At 38.6% G+C, this 16,296-nt stretch overlaps 1 protein-coding gene across 15 annotated transcripts in view; it reads right to left on the bottom strand.

The window, feature by feature from the left end:
- Nucleotides 1-16,296, bottom strand: part of LOC136057839 (bromodomain adjacent to zinc finger domain protein 2B) — a 137,611-nt gene that overhangs the window by 45,849 nt on the left and 75,466 nt on the right. For 10 of the 15 annotated variants that reach the window (XR_010623082.1, XM_065750815.1, XM_065750828.1 and 7 more), the window contains 10 exons: nucleotides 15,921-16,061; nucleotides 14,854-15,108; nucleotides 14,264-14,478; nucleotides 12,813-12,887; nucleotides 7,924-8,167; nucleotides 4,666-4,728; nucleotides 3,349-3,493; nucleotides 1,395-2,050; nucleotides 603-879; nucleotides 318-473 (listed from right to left, as the gene is read on the bottom strand). Coding sequence is in view for 14 of the 15 variants with exons in the window: in XM_065750815.1 (XP_065606887.1) it covers nucleotides 318-473; nucleotides 603-879; nucleotides 1,395-2,050; nucleotides 3,349-3,493; nucleotides 4,666-4,728; nucleotides 7,924-8,167; nucleotides 12,813-12,887; nucleotides 14,264-14,478; nucleotides 14,854-15,108; nucleotides 15,921-16,061 (2,227 nt within the window). In the remaining variant the exon portion in view is untranslated. The remainder of the gene's footprint in view (nucleotides 1-317; nucleotides 474-602; nucleotides 880-1,394; nucleotides 2,051-3,348; nucleotides 3,494-4,665; nucleotides 4,729-7,923; nucleotides 8,168-12,812; nucleotides 12,888-14,263; nucleotides 14,479-14,853; nucleotides 15,109-15,920; nucleotides 16,062-16,296) is intronic. The other 5 variants (XM_065750827.1, XM_065750826.1, XM_065750825.1 and 2 more) reach the window with 1 other exon arrangement.

Raw genomic sequence — 16,296 nt, forward strand, 5'->3', positions numbered from 1 at the left:
ATATGACCACCACATTCCACAGGATTTCAAGCTTGTAATTTAAAGGCAAGGGGAAGGGAAGGCTGAGCTATATTGTTACAGAGACAGAAAATGCTTGAAAAGTTAGCAGCACTTAAACCACTAGAGGAATTTATATTGAAGAGGGTTTCTTCAACACTAATTTTCCAGAACATGGCTGGTATTAAAGGCAGTTTTGAGACCTTTGACCTATTTTCTGGCTACTGTGACCATCTCTGTATCCAAGCACATCCTGGAGAGATCTCAGTCAGTAATATTATGCTCTAACATCACGTGTAACATGAATACCAATTACATACCATCCTTATTTTTGACGCAGGCCACAGTGATATAGTCCATGTGTTTCTGTATTTGCTTTTGTAAGGCCTTTTCTCTTATTCCCCTGAGATGCAGCACTTTATGCAAAGATTTTAGGTCCTCAGGATCAGTAATCCTCCACCACCCATACTGCATTTCTAAAGCAAGACAGACATATAAATACTTAAAGGTGTTTTTTATATGATTACAATCAAGATTAGAGAACAATAAACTGTACCGCACAGCGGCACTAAAAGTTACCCAGAGACCTGACTGCCCACACTTACCTTCTGGTATTGGTTTTGGGTCTGGGTGATCTACTGGCTTGGTCACTTCTACCGCAGTACAGGTGGCAGAAGCTGTTTTTTCAGTCTGCAGAGCTGGTGATTCACTTTTACTTGTAGGAACATTCGATGTCAAGAATGAGTTACTGTTCCCTTCTGATAATCCCAACCCTGATCCAATAGTAGATAAAGGAGATGAAAATTGAACATTTGAAGTAAGAACTCCTGTAGGCCATCCACAAAACTGAAGTCCCGTGACAGGTAGTCCAGGTTTCATCTGCTACAGAGAAAATATTTATAACACCATCACAACCGGTACTGTTCAGGATTACCAAGAAACCAGATTTATCAGTATGATGCTGATTTTCTAGCACCAATCAAAACATAAAGGATGCCTTTATTTGACTAGTACTTCGAGCAGTTCAGGAAAAACATAGAACAACAGTGTAGTAATTCCTATTCGAACCCGTGACTGCTTAAGGAACAGTATCTTTTGAAGGCCAGGTCAAATTTCTGAAATCTGGTTTTCATTTAATACAATAGCCAAACCCTTAAAAGCAAAACTTACTTTCTAAAATCAACCAGTGGTTTATCTATCCTTTTCTTTTTTTTTTTTTTTTAATAAAAATCTAGTATTATCTATTTCACACAGAACTACTATTAAAGTTTAGAAAAAGAATCAAATAAACAAAAACACAATGATATGATATCGCATCGGTAAACAACTGGGCTCAAAAGAAATTCTGCCAAACAGGCATAGCAAATTAATACTATCTAAAGCAACTATTTATTTACCTGCAGTGGTGGCAACGCAAAGGGACTTAATCCCACTGGACTCTGTGCAGAGGTTGAGCCCAGAAGAGGTGATGGAGCAGGTGAAGGTGGTTTTGATGGTGGATGTGATTGAGGAGTAAATGGAATTGCAGTAGCTGGTGTATCTACATGGGTAACTGACATGTCATCACAGGGTACTCTTGGCAAAAGGCTGAACCACTGTCCATTCTTTTCAGTAGGAGTCTTTAACAACTGGTCACTTGGAGAACTGCAAAACTTGCCAGTCCCGCCTGCAATAGGACTGAAAAGATTAGACTCAGACTTCTCACTGCTGCTTTGTGATACACTGGACTGAAGACTGCACAGAGAGTTTTGGGAGGTACTCTGATAAGACGGAGCGCATCCATTTGCTGCACCACCATTAGGTGTTTGGGGCATAGCGTCAGATTCAGGTGGCATTTTGGCAACCTCCAGCAGTTTGCTTAGCTTTGAAAATGACCCAGGCTTTTGCAAAAACAAATTTGTGTTGTCCTTTTCTTTCAGATCTTCCTTTTGCTCACAGTGAGTTGTATTTAAACAGCTTAATTCTGCTTCTGAGATCCCAAATACCTCTTCTTTGATGTGTATGCTTTCTGCTTTGTTTAACTTCTCTTTTTCTTTCACAATTTCTTCTAGACCTAAAGAAGTACAAAAACCGTAGATGAAATAATGTATTAAACTAACTTATTTTATCATCTCAGATGAGCAACAACTACATTTTTTTGCCCCCTTCCACGCCAAGTTTATTTATATAAACAAAATTACAAAACACAGTCACAGTATTCTTATTGCCTGCACCAGATCTGTGACAGATGTATTTTTAGTGGTTTTCTTCTCGAGAAAGTCAATTGGCTTTATCCAGTCATTCACACACTTACATCAGCTGAGTACAACGCAGCCTTTGAATTTAGTTTTGCAAAAGGCCATTTTGTGAAACAGACAACCATCTACTAAAACAAGTAACATTATTCCTACTGTGAAATCGAATATTCTCAAAACCCTGAAGCAGAACACAAAACATTTTACCCTTTTAGACAAAAATCATTATAAACTAAGACCGTAAAGTTTAATGCCAACATCCTTGACCGTTTACAAATGCTTGAAGAACTACCCAATATGACAGACTGTTTACACACAGCAAAGCAGGCAGATGTGATCAGACAATGCAGTCAGAAGTTGGTTACTAATGCCAGATTCTTGAAACATTAAAGGTGGAGAAGACATAAATTTAATGTACAGTAAAACCATTTTTGTTTTCTTTCCTCTTCTAGTCTTTCTTAATCATCTTTCTTCTACCCTTTTTTATTTCAGCTCAAGACTACCTTTTTTTTTTTTTTTTAAGGACAGAAAAAAAAGACAGAATAGGGGTTAGAGAATTCAACGCTAACTTCTTGTGCACACCCAACTTTGTTGATGGCAGGCAGCCTGATGAACAGAACAGATCCTGACCCTGCATAAATGCTGCTCAGCAACAGCTATACCACTGCTGTGTTATCAGCACTGTTTTCATTACAAATCCAAAATACAGCATCATACATGTTTGTATGAATAAAACTATCCAAACCAAACAAGCACACAGACACGTACCAAATCTTCAGGCAGGCAATATTCTGCGTATCTGCACGCGAAAAAGCAACAGAACACGACAAAAATACATGAGCATTTCTACGTTAATCTTGCTTTCATATGCAGAGTTAACTGTCAAAGAAATAAAATTCCAAAAGAGCCAAAATATACCAAGTGCAGGTATAGTGCAACCAGAAACACGGTATCGGAAAGCACCATCTGAATAGAAGATTTTTACTGCGTTACCCGTTTAGCCTCAGGTTGAAGATAAAGCCTAAAGACCTCACTAAACAAAACTATTGCCCATGGACTGGCAGCATGTCTTGCCATGGCATTCTCTGGTATGACATTACCCTTCTACGTTTCCTACCTTCACCGCTTTCCATGCCTTCCACAAAAACACCACCGCACTGGGGCAGAATCCAATACCGGCGCTTGTAGCGATCTTGACCAAACATCATTGAACGCAAGCAATGAGAGGCTTCAAACAACTTCTTTCTGTACTGGCTTTGTTGCTGTTTTAAAGAAAGGGAAGGCATTATAATTCTAGAGGTGAAAAACAGACAAACTTTTAAAGGATTTTATTAAAAGAAACTTCTGGTTGACAGAGACCAGAAGTTCAAGACTTAGATGAGGCACTTTGAAAGGGTTTTTGTACGTGTATTATATGGTACTCTTTTGCTCGTAATTGCGCCCTGATTATTTGACATAGAGAAATGCCGTGAAAAAATAATTTAATCGCTTCCTGATCCATCTGATGTTTAGCAGCTTCCCTTTAAAAGCACATTTTTGCAATCCAAGGACCTGACGTTTTTAACGTTTGCTCTCACAGAAGGAAATTATTAATTGTTATATTGTAAGAGAACACCTGAAATCCGATCAGTTAAGGAATAAGCTAAGAGTAAATGGTATAAAGAGCACTTGAACACTGCTAAACACTGTATGCTACTGCAGCCCGATGGGAAGCTAATGAGATATTTCAACCAGTTCAGAAATGAGCATTCAGACAAGAAAGAGTTATCTGAGGGGAGACAACAATTTCAGTTCATTTATTCGCTTTTGGCTCTGCTAAACTGACACGGTTAATCTGGACTGCTATCTTTTTGTAATTTGGACACGAGGGAAACCAGGAGAAAGTTTTAAATGACAGACTTTCTGACAGAAAGAATAAACAAATAAAAACGTGGGCCACAATTAGGAGCCTGAACTATAGTACCCTTAATTAATGTTTCTCTTGCTGTTTCACGTTTCTTCTTTTGAACTCTGAAGCAAAGAGTTCTCTTTGGCAGTCTCAAACAGTTGCAACAACTAGCCAACTGTAGGAAAGAAGAACTCCAGCCATCTGTATAATGAAAATCTCACTGCCTCTCGTACACAAAGCTTCATGATCACTTTATACATCAACAGACATAAGCAAATCAAGTAGATCTGAACAAAAACTTGAGACGTGGAAAGATAGAATCAACATCTTTCTAACCACTGGCTGTGTGAAATCCACTAATGCAACAAATACTTGTGGACTAAAATTCAGGAGTCATTAACAGCTGGAGAATTCCTATTTTCATTAAATGAAAGTTAATCCTCATTTCAATTTACAGTAAGAGAGAGCACTGAAGGCAATGGCTTGTAATCTTAACTCTTGAAATCCCACAATCAAATATGAATTGCAACCAAGATGATCTCTCACCTTTGTCAGTTTTTCAATCTGCTTCTCTAGTTCTTCAACACTTGCTGTCTGATCTCCATCGTCCTATAATCAACCAACATACCATCATATCAAATCCATCTCAGGATAAGATCATACTATGTCTTACTAGCTTTACACTCTAAAAGATCTAACAGAATATAAGACATCAAATACGAAAGGCAAATCTGAAGTATAAAAATGTTCAAATATTTGCCCGTTGAATACATTTGACTAGGAACAACATAGCTGGAAAAAAAAAAGTCGTGAAACGGCATCCTAGATACATATGTAGGAGAAAAATAGTGACAAAATGATGGCCAGAAACATTACTATGTTAGAAGAGAAAATTCTCCTTGTGCATAAGCAACTATAGAATTTAATCTTATATTCTGTGAAGCTTTTTGAATTACTGAGTTGTTGAGTATTATCAGTCGGTCTTTCATCAGAGCATACTTGTAACTTATTTCAATGTCTGCGAGAAATTGTAAGGCACCTATAAAGAACAAATCACTGTAGGAGTTCCAGTATCACCCTTTCTAATTTTTGAAGAGAAATGCACCAAGCCGATGGTTCCTCCTTCCTCTTAGTGCAGTTAAATATACAATTTATTTCCATTAGAAGAACTTTTACTTAGTTGAGGAAAATCTCTGGGGATAATGCGAAATTAAAAAAATAGTAATGATCCCTGGTGCTCCCCATTACTTACAACGTAAGACAGTGGTCCCATATTTCATAACTCTGAAATCAGAGAACCAGAATGAAGCCTTTAAAACACTACATACAGCACAAATGCAACAGAATCTTTTTTCTAGAGGAGTTACAGGAATTCCAGTGTACCAAACTAGAAGATTGTATTTAAAGGTAAGAGGTAAGTCAAAAGATGTTATGAGATTAGATTCTAAATATTAGTTATTTTTACGGCCACACCTCGAGTACTGTGTTCAGTTTTGGGCCCCTCACTACAAGAAGGACATTGAGGCCCTGGAGCGTGTTCAGAGAAGGGCAACAAAACTGGGGAGGGGCCTGGAGCACAAGTCTTATGAGGAGCGGCTGAGGGAGCTGGGATTGTTTAGTCTGGAGAAGAGGAGGCTCAGAGGAGACCTCATTGCACTCTACCACTTCCTGAAGGGGGGTTGTGGTGAGGAGGGGGTGGGCCTCTTCTCCCTGATAAATAATGACAGGACGAGAAGGAATGGCCACAAGTTGCGCCGGGGAAGATTTAGATTAGACCTGAGGAAACATTTTTTTTCTGAAAAGAGTGGTCAGGCACTGGCCTGACCTAGGGAGGTGGTCGAGGCACCATCCCTAGCGCTGTTCAAGAAGCGTTTAGATGAGGTGCTAAGGGATTTGATTTAGTAGTTGGGTAGGGATAGTGATAGGAGGATGGTTGGACTAGATGATCTTGTAGGTCCTTTCCAACCTTATGAACTTATGAACTTAAACTTTTAAGTATTAACTCTGTACGGAGACTATGTTATAAGTTTTCTTAAATTCATACAAAGTAATTGCAACAAATCCAGAGGAACAGCAAAAAGAGTTGTTCCTAGTCTAGAAACTAGTTGAGTTTCTAATGAAAGAGTGTTTCCAAAAATTTGAGTTCAAAACCTGCATAGATGTATTGTTCAAAGAGCCACTGGTATTTTGTATTGCTTGTCTCTTCATGCAGCATGAAATTCTGGAGTTCTACGATTAATGTTTGTAAGAGAGTAATATTTTATATCATTGCCTCAAAGTTTGCTGATGAACCTGTCTGAACATGTCCAAGCTAGTCCTGGGAAAGGGTTGTGAAATCCTTTGTCTAAGGGACAAGCAGATGGGCATGTCCTGGGGCAACGAAAGAGACATAAGCTGCAGCTCAATGTCCGCTGAACACTCTTTTGTGTGGTATTCATCTCTGTGGGGAGATAGCCATCTCAGGAGAAGCTTGCCTGGCAGGCTAGCACAGGATTTGCCAGGTAGGCAAGAGAAATGAAGGATAAAAGAGGGATCGACCACCATGAGATTGTTGTGGTTTTGTTGGTGTTGTTGTTGCTGTGTTGGTGTTCTTCCATCGGAAACTTCATGAGCTGATCCCTGCTGCTGAACTCCCTCCTGGGCCTGCTGCCTGTGAGATGCTGCTATCTCCTGGACGTCGCCGCTCCTTCGAGGTGTTCTACCATCTGAATCCTCACGAGCTGATCTCTGTTTGCTGCTTCTACAGTGCGGACCCCTCGCTGCTTCTCTGATGCTGACTGACGCTGTTCCTGGACTTTCGCTGGACTTTCCCCATGCTATTTCTCCTGTGCTGACCCAGTGCTGCTTCTACGGACAACTGCTTCTGCTCAAGGCTGCCCGTCGCTGCTGCTGTTCTCCCCGCTTCTGCCACCCCTGCTCTTCTGCCTCGGACCATCGGAGCCGCTTGCAACCGGACCGCCCCTGGGATCCTGGCTGGTGACTATCCCTGCTTTGTACAAACCCTTGCTTCTTTCCTATCTTTCCTATCGCTCGCCTTCCCTTCCCCATCACCCTAACAGTGTCCGCCTTCCCCATCTCCCTGTTTATTGGTAATAAACTGGTCGGACCAGCATGTGAACCGTTGTTTCTTAATCTCACGCCGGGTATGCACATAATCAAAGAACCTTCGTCGCCCTCCTTTAAATTGGAGCGTGACAATGTTACAAGCCCATGGCACTGCGACGGAAACTCGTTTTGTCTACAGTAAATACAATTCAGCTTAAACTAACAATGTTCAATGATCCTTCCTGCATCTTATCCAACACTGACTATTAAAAACATCAACTTGCCTATCAGGTACAATTGAGCACTGAAATGTATTTTCTGCAATATTCGTTATCCTAGGAAAGTTATGAAAAGGCACACGGGTAATGCCACAGACAAGTTTTTTAATAGACAAATGTTATATGCAAGTTAAAATGTCTTTTTAATTAAAGATGACTTTTATTCTCCACTATATGCTCATTTGCAAAAAATGCCGTGGCTCTCAGGATCTTGTGCAATCTCTCAAAATTTCAGGAAAATTGAGATGAAGCCAGAACAAGCAGAAAGCTATCAAAAAAAAAAAAAAGAAAGAAAAAAATGCTCTTGAAAACAACTTATTCAAAAGAAATTTAAATAAAATGAATGAAGGAAAAATATTTTACATCCTTACTGCAAGATTCTGGGGAAGTGGTGCAGAGAACCCTAATGCTGCATGGAAAAAGAAGGGAAGTAAACTGCAATTTACCAGTTAGTTCCATTTTAATATTTTCAATCTCCCACCTCATCCTCACAAACTTCCGCCTTCTTTCCTTTTTTATCTTCTTTATCCTCTTCATCCTCATCATCCTCATCTGCCTGATCATCACTATCATCGTCATCATCGTCATCGTAATCACTATCCCCACCCTTTCGTTTCCGTTTGCGGCCTTGTGTTGGTGTTTCCAAAGAATGCTGCTCCTCTCCTACTTCACCACCTCCCGTAGCATCTCTTTTGCCAGTTTTTTTGGCATGAATGATTCTAAGACTTTAAAAACATGACAAGGAGGGAAGTTATGGAGCTTATTTGTAACATAAACATACCTTTGTTCCTGTGTGATTAAAAATGAATCATTTTATAACAAATTACCTCTTCTGTTCTATGATGTTCCACATTTTATTACCTGCTTATTGTCATGAAGCAACAGGAAAAAAATCAGGTTACATAAAACCCTTAAACCTCTTACCCAGTTCTGCCTACAATTTCTGTTTCTTCCATGTAAATCTGTCTGACCATTCAATTCTACAACATATTTTCCTTTTTGAGAAGTCGTGGCTACCTGAACTATTAGGAGACTACTCAATCAAATCCTTATTTTTCCTTTTATGAAAGAAAAAGGAAACTTACATACCAGTAATTATGGTTGTTGTAGACCTTCTTCTTCTATAAAAACCCTATAAGACAAGATTCCACACAGCAAAAAATTACAGTTCCACCTATCAGGAAGCTAGCAGGCAAACATGCTGAATCGCAGGAGGTATGGATAGCCAGGCCTAATCACTTATAATACAGACCAAAAAATGCAACTGACTTAGAAGAGATTCATAAGCGTGTAGGGAAGACAAAGATTTTGTAAGAGATGGCTGGAAGAAGGTAGGATGGGAAAAGTAGAACGGTAACGACAAACACAATTACCAGCACGTAATTCTCCCTTGTCATACTCCTCTCTCTTCCCATCCTACAACACAATATTCCATACAGCAAGTGGCTACAAATACGACGAGTGCTGTAGAAGCACTGGATTTGTGACAGATGTACTATGACAAAAGTATCAGCTCTTTAAAATGCTGATAAAACCGTGCCAGTACCAAACAGCACAGATTTCACTGAAGTCGTCACTGCTCAACTGGTAGTAGCCCTCTTATAGCTATTTTAGCAATTTATAATATTCTGGATCAAAACTTCCTTGACCCCTCCAGTGAATTTGGGAGCAAGTTCTATTTTCAGCTCTGGTACAAAAAGGCTTAAGTCACTAGGTTCTGCCAAGGCATCTGCCGAGGTAAATTTTTAGAAGGTTTATATTTTCTACGGTAACTTCACACCATCAAGACCTTTTCAGCTGGACTGGAAACTTGTGTCTATATACAGAAATCATCCATCCAACCAAGTTGCCAGACCGTGACTGGATTGAATGCTGTGTGATGGAACAATTTCAGATAAATCAGATTGAGATAATCTGGAAGACAATTCACTAAAAAACGCTAGCAGATGAAGTTCAGTGATCAGCGAACTTCACTCATATCTAAAATAAATGACAACAAAGGAAAAAAAGCTACTTTTACTATAACTGGAAACAGAGATACTATGTTGGAAAGCACCAAAGAAAGCTTGCATGGTACGACAAGTAGGAAGAGAAATAAATCAGAGATGCTCACTTTTGGTAACAACGCAAGCATACAGAGCAGTTCTTTTTATACAAAGTTCGTAGAGGTAGAAATCAATGACAATGTAACACAGAAAAAATATTCAGATTTGTCAGCGTGGCATAATTTTCTTGCCGCTGCCTGGCTGTACGGCAAACGGAAGAAAACCTTCACTCAGAAAATGTTCTTTCACATAAAGACCAAAAAGAATTCTGTAATCATAAAGGGAGCTGAGAAGTCCACTACAAAAAACAGCAGGCAATAGTCAAGATACGTAACTTAAGCCTGCTTTTCCTAACCTGTAATGTTCATCAGATCACGGAAGAAAAATTCACCTTCTGATTTATTTTTTAAGCCTTCACCACAACTTCTATACCTCAATCATATATTAGGAAATAGCAAGGAAAAGAAATTCTAAACATCACATTCTCTTAACAATATTTTTAGCTCTCGTGTAATCAAAGTTTCCCAAATCAGAATTACATCCTATCCGAATTCAGGATATAATTCCTACCTAAAGGAACAATGCTTTTCAGTTACTACCATAATTTACAGTTGAGACGGTCTCACAGGAGAGCAATTAACTTTTAAGACGTATGGCATACATACATAACGTTGTAGCGAAAATCCTGTTCTGCAGTATTTCAAACCTTTGTAAAGAAATGGGGGGTTTATTTATTTATTTTTTAAATTGCTTTTTACACTGACCAAGTGACAAAAGATGTCAAGGAGGCAGCATGTTGTAGAAGAGGAGACACTCCAAGTTATTATCTAGTAATAAAATCAGCTGAATCACCTCAGGTGAGACAGGCTTATGACAACACCGGTGATACAGAAAGCACAAATAAAGATGATCTGATAACACCGATGATTTTTACAAAAATTGTGATTGCTAACAAGATTCACTCCTAAATGCAACCTCTCATTGCCCAGAAGCCAAAGCCGATCAGAGTTCAGTTTCTGACTGTGAATATTATACTTATCAATGAATTCAGTTTAGATCCTTAAAGGAAACAAAAAGCAAGGAAAAAAAAAAAGACTGAAAAAAGGGGGAAAAAAAAAAAAGCCTCCACGTGGTTTTGAATCCTTATTTTCAGCTGTGGATTGGAAAGTTTTTTATAAATCCTATCAACTGAATTTTTGAGGCATGTGTGGATTCATACACATGAACATGCAGACGGTGATTTTGTGTGTGTGTGTGTGTGCATGTGTGTGTGTATATATAATCTATTTTTTCTTTTCCTTTTGATATTCTGCATATCCAGTTGAGGAGCTAATCTCATCAACAGTTGGAGCATAAGCCTAAAAAACAATCAGTGAAAAAAAATCTTCTGACGCTTGAAGAAACTTTTCTCATCACACCTGGATGTAATTAAGGCAATCTGGACATCACAGTATTATGATTTACACAGTGCACACAGACATACTCTGGTAAACCAAGCTAAGCTGAAATATATCCATCTCAGTATCCTTTATTCTACTACTACATGCTTTCCACATACGACAAGTTTGTGTTTTGAGGGTCAAGTAGAGGTCTGTGTGCATATGAGAAGAGTACGCATCCACTGATCATATGGCAAGTAGTCAAAAGACCAGATATTCCTGCAACTATTTGGAACTGGAATGTCTGAAAACTAGACCTAGCTCTGAAATGGTTGGGGGAGATAACATACATAAACCAGGAAGCAGGAAAAAGTTCAAACAGAAGACTTAAATGGACAAGTTTCTTTTGAGAGAAGACACAGAACAGCTGCAAAAGCTTATAAAAATCATCATCTGACATACCAAGAGAGCACTGTTTTTAACAGATCGACAAAGGCTTTTCTTAAAAGCTACTGAGTGTTCATCAGAAAAAAGTGGAAAATTCAAAGATTTTGAATCAAAGATGAGATAGATTAGTCAAGTCTAGCGACTTCAAAGAAGCAAAGAATGTCTCCAAACACCCCCACAATACTTACACTCCTCACAGTAGGATCAGCACTACTGCTACCTCACATCCACACCAGAAGGGGAAAAGCAAGAAATAGAAAAATGATTGCAGAAATGAAGAGGAACATGGGACTTTAGGGTCTTATTCCCACTATTTGAAGGCAAAGAAAAGAAGGATCATGAGAAAAAAGGGAGGATTCTAATCTAAAGTACTTACAGTTTGATGGAGGGAGAGAAAGACTAAGTGGCCCCGTGAGGGACAGGAACAGGCAAGGGTCCCATCCTACTGAGGAATAATTGGCTAAAAGGACTTTACCGACACTTTCAGAACTATATAGAGACATAGAAGAGTTACAGATGAAGACAGGAAAAGGCATGTGTACTACCCTGAAAGATAAAATGCATTAACCCTACGTAGATGGGGATTTGCGTTATTAGTAGAGCATTTCTTTTTACTGGTCTTATTTTTTCCTATACTTCCCTCTTCTTCTTCTTCTTTACTCCTTCCTTCTTCCTTCGAAGAAACATTAAAGGGAAAAAAGGGAGAAACAAGATTAGAAACATAAGTACCTAAAGCAAGGAGTAAGAAAGGATTCACCCTTCCGGCTAAGAGGTAAAGATGACAAAGAAAAAAGAAAGCAGAGTCTGGCTATGCATTTTTACCACCTGTGATTCATGAAATTTATGCCTTCTAGCCTCCTGGTAGTTGGAGCCATTATGCTTGCTGTATGGAATTTTGCCTTGTAGGATGGGAGAACAGTGGGTATGAAGCTGAAGACCCTTAAAAAATTCCAATTTTACCTTAAATAAAAACATTAAAATATCTCGATGTTTGCATGATAGAGATGATCCCAAGTATAGGGAATGATGCAACAAACATAAAATGGAAGTGTTAACATTATGTAATATAAATTGGTCACACTTGATGGGCGACTGTTACATGAAAACCATGTCTTAAAATGCCTTTCAGAAAGAACATTGCTAAGTATGGTACGTCCAAATAAACTGATAATGTTGATCACAATATGACAGCTCCTGTAATATTCCAATTCAATAGATTTCATTTGTTTTCCCCAAAGAATACAAAGTAGACAGAACTCCAACTCTGAGGGGCAAAAACCCCCTGAATCGCACGCTTCCTCAGCATGTTATAAAGGACCGGTGCAGGGCCATTCTAAATTCACACCCACCTTAATTAGGTAGTTCAGTTACTAACTTCTTGGTAAACTTGTAATGGCATCAGCTAACTTTGTCCCTGGAACCAACAGACCATATAGCAGCATATATGAGCAAACACAAAAAAGCAATACATTGTAATAGTTAAAAGAAATGAAACTTACTTTCGAAGTTTGCCTTCAACCATCCATTTATCTCTCCTTAGGTTCGACATATAGTCAATATTTTTTTCAATTTCACTGTCAAAGACAAAACAATCCAAAGGTAACTGAAATATCATTAACTGTGAACTTCCCCATCTTTTTCTGACAGGCATTTACGCAGAGATCCTTTGTCTCGATGAACTACCACGATAAATGCTTAAAATACAACCTAAATAATTTTAAGTTGCTAAGTTCCAATATTAGAAGTACCTGCGGGGTATGCTACTGTACAGACATCAGTCAGTTTCTATTCACAATATGATGCAAGTCTTCAGAAGTACGTAATGGAAAGTATGTGACACTTCTTTTAATAGCCTGCATAGAAGGTAAAGCCTCCAACCTAATTAGCCAAAAAGCACCTAGCCCTAGGCACAGTACACATTATCACAAGTCCATATCTAGTATTTCCCTGGGATCCGTCACCTACAAACTAATCTGTACAGAAATTGAAGAACAGTAGTGCTGCAGTACAGTAAACTATCTCAGCGAAGCCTTCCTCAGAGAAATTCCAGCCTCAACAACTTAGCAGTTTATACTTGTTTCAATGATGAAAAATAAAGCTCAAATCAGTTTTGAAAGATTTTCATCAATCTGGTTTTACAGTTGGTCATCTGCAATAAGCAAAGGAGTTCCTTGCTGTCATTAATTTGATTAAATGCACATTATCACTCTTGCAAACTACTTGCACAGCGCGTGCACCACTCAACTTGCCATTTTCCAGCTTTTTAAAACACCAATTTCTCTCATTCTTACATTGCACAAGACTGGTTAACTTTTGCAGTGCATCATACACCAAGAGAAACAGAATTGGCAATACAACAGAAACAGAATTCAGTAAGCAAGCACAAAGAGGTGCAGGTATCCCAAGCGTTGGCATTTCCTATTTTTTATCACATATTGCTAAGTTTTTGTATGCTCTGTGTGATAGCTTCTTTTAACTATAGATTAGTATACATCACTGACTACACAAAGCACATACTTCTTTGAATTAATACCAGGATTAATTAGGCTTCTTACTTCAGATTATGACCTACTTTGCATTTGAACAGAAGAGGACTTAAAAACAAAATCAAAAGGAAAAGAGAGTATTACAGAATCATTACACAAACTCTTTTTTAATTATCCCCCGGAGTGCCTAGTAAATTTCTTCGTAATTCATCACATCTTCTCCAAAAACAACAGAAATTTTACTTCAAGTTTTGAAAGTAACAAGAAAAAACAGACCAAACAAGGAAAACTGCTACTCTCCTAAAATATCAGAAGTAAGGATAAGGACAAGAAGCAGTAAAAGCAGATTTCAGCTTACTTTCTAAGAATGTCAAGAAAGATCTTGGCACAAAACAGTCCGTACAGTAATTTAAATCTAACATTTTAATAACGATTTTTAAACATTTATTTGAGAAGTAACTTACCTGACTACGCTTTTGCTGCATGCTAACTCATTGACAAGGAAAGCTAGCACTGCTGCTTTCTGAGCTGGAGTATGTGCCTGAAAAGCTTTTGTCTTCAAGCTCTCCGTAAGCTCAGTTTGCCCACAATGAGCCTCCATAAATATCTGCAAAACCTCAGACACATTATCTCGATTGATGCCAACATTCAGTAAGTGCTCCCCAAGAATAGTTTTAGCCTAAAAGAAGAATGTTTCAATCAATCTCATTTGAAAATGCTATTTTCACTGCACTCTGCATTACTGTTTATAAAATAGTGACGTAGTTTTATTTGCTAATTTTTTATACAAGGACTTCAGTGAGGATATTTCTTTTGACTATCCCAATGAAAATCCTCAACGGAGAGAAAAAGAGAAGGTCTGTAACTTTATACGTCGTTAAGAATAGAGATAATACTGATATTAATCAAACAGGTTAAATAAGAAAAGGTATGGTCCAAGTGGACCATTTTCACACACACTACAAAGAAAGCATTCGTAAGGCTAAGGTTTGGGTTATTTTTTGTTTGGTTGGTTAGTTGCTTTTTTCCCCACTATGGATTATTTTTTCATTACCTTGTATCCCGTGACAAGTCCTGGATCACAAACAGCTGCAGAGACAAGCTTTACAAGCAAGTCCTGTACTGCTCCTCTGCTCTCCCCTATGTTTAGCAAGCCTTCTTGAAGAGTACTCAGGGAAGGCACATCCGTATCCACGTCAAATCCAAGAACTTTACCAAAGTTACACAAGAACTGTACCACCATGAGACAATCTGAAAATGTTCTTCCAGACAGGACAAGGCCTGGGATGCGAGGCAGCTCCGGCAAAGGCTGAGGTGGAAAAAAACACATAAAGACTCAGTAGTGTATTTCAGATGTAACTTTTTTGACTAGGACTTTCATTTGACTTACAGCACAAGAACAACAGAAAGTGAAGGCAGTACAGGAGCTGCCTCCCTCACATCCCACCCATACATTTAATATAATGCTGAATAAAACCTTCATTAATGTTTATCTTTTTCATTTATTTTTGGAGGGCACAGACTAACTAAAACTTATTTTTGGACAGGAGAGGCTTCAGATTCTATTTGGAGCCAAAGTACTATAAAAAGTGGTATTAAAAATCTCTGGGAGTCGCAGGAAGTGTAATTCTCCTCAAAATGGTGGACTTGAACTTGATATAGGTAAAGTCCTGAAGGACAAGAACTAAGAACACAGAAGCCTGGAAGAATAACGGCCTACAGCAGCTGTACACTTTAGATGGCATCTGACAGGCAAGTACAGACAAAGCAAAAGTGTAAAACTGAATTCCTCCATGCAGGAAAAACTGCACCCACTCACGGAGCATAAACAGTGAACGTGAGCACAGTGTGGCAGTGGGTGGTGTGTTTCAGCAGAGGCAACAGTCGTCACCTCCACTGCTGCAGACTTTTATAAGCATAGCATGCAGACTTTTGCTCACTGCTGCTGAAAATAAATCGCCAGTGGCAACAACTACGCTGAAAATCAGGGTCCTGTAGCTGAGAATGCCTTCTAAGAGATACCGTCGTTGTGTCTTTTTAATCTACAGCAGTTTACATGGAAATAAATGGGAAAAAATACTTTCTGAAAAACCTATGTACTTTTTAAACTCTCACCATTACCTTCTGGTCTGCTAAGCACAGATCCTCATTTGGCTTCTTCAGCTCCTTTGCCATTTCTAATTCCAGTCTTCGCTGTTCTAGTTTACGTTCTTTATTTAACCTTTTTTCATCACGTTTCTCTTGCTTTAATCGCTCCTTCTCCTTCAGCAGAAAATAAAATCCATATAGTTAACAGAGGAACAAGCTAAGAATGTGAAAAGCATTATTTACGTAATTTCAACAATTACCACAGCAATTAAAGGAATGTGCAGAAATAACAGGAAGGTGGAGACTGCATAAACAGAAAAGAATAACTATTTAAGTGAAATCTAAGTGAATCAGTCTTGGAATCTGCACGCACTCTCCATTTAATGGATACGTGAGAGTACGTGTTCAT

The sequence above is a fragment of the Cyrtonyx montezumae genome, unplaced genomic scaffold (assembly GCF_038088225.1).
Source record: "Cyrtonyx montezumae isolate F1298 unplaced genomic scaffold, pur_monq_1.0 scaffold_7, whole genome shotgun sequence".
Taxonomy (NCBI): Eukaryota; Metazoa; Chordata; class Aves; order Galliformes; family Odontophoridae; genus Cyrtonyx; species Cyrtonyx montezumae.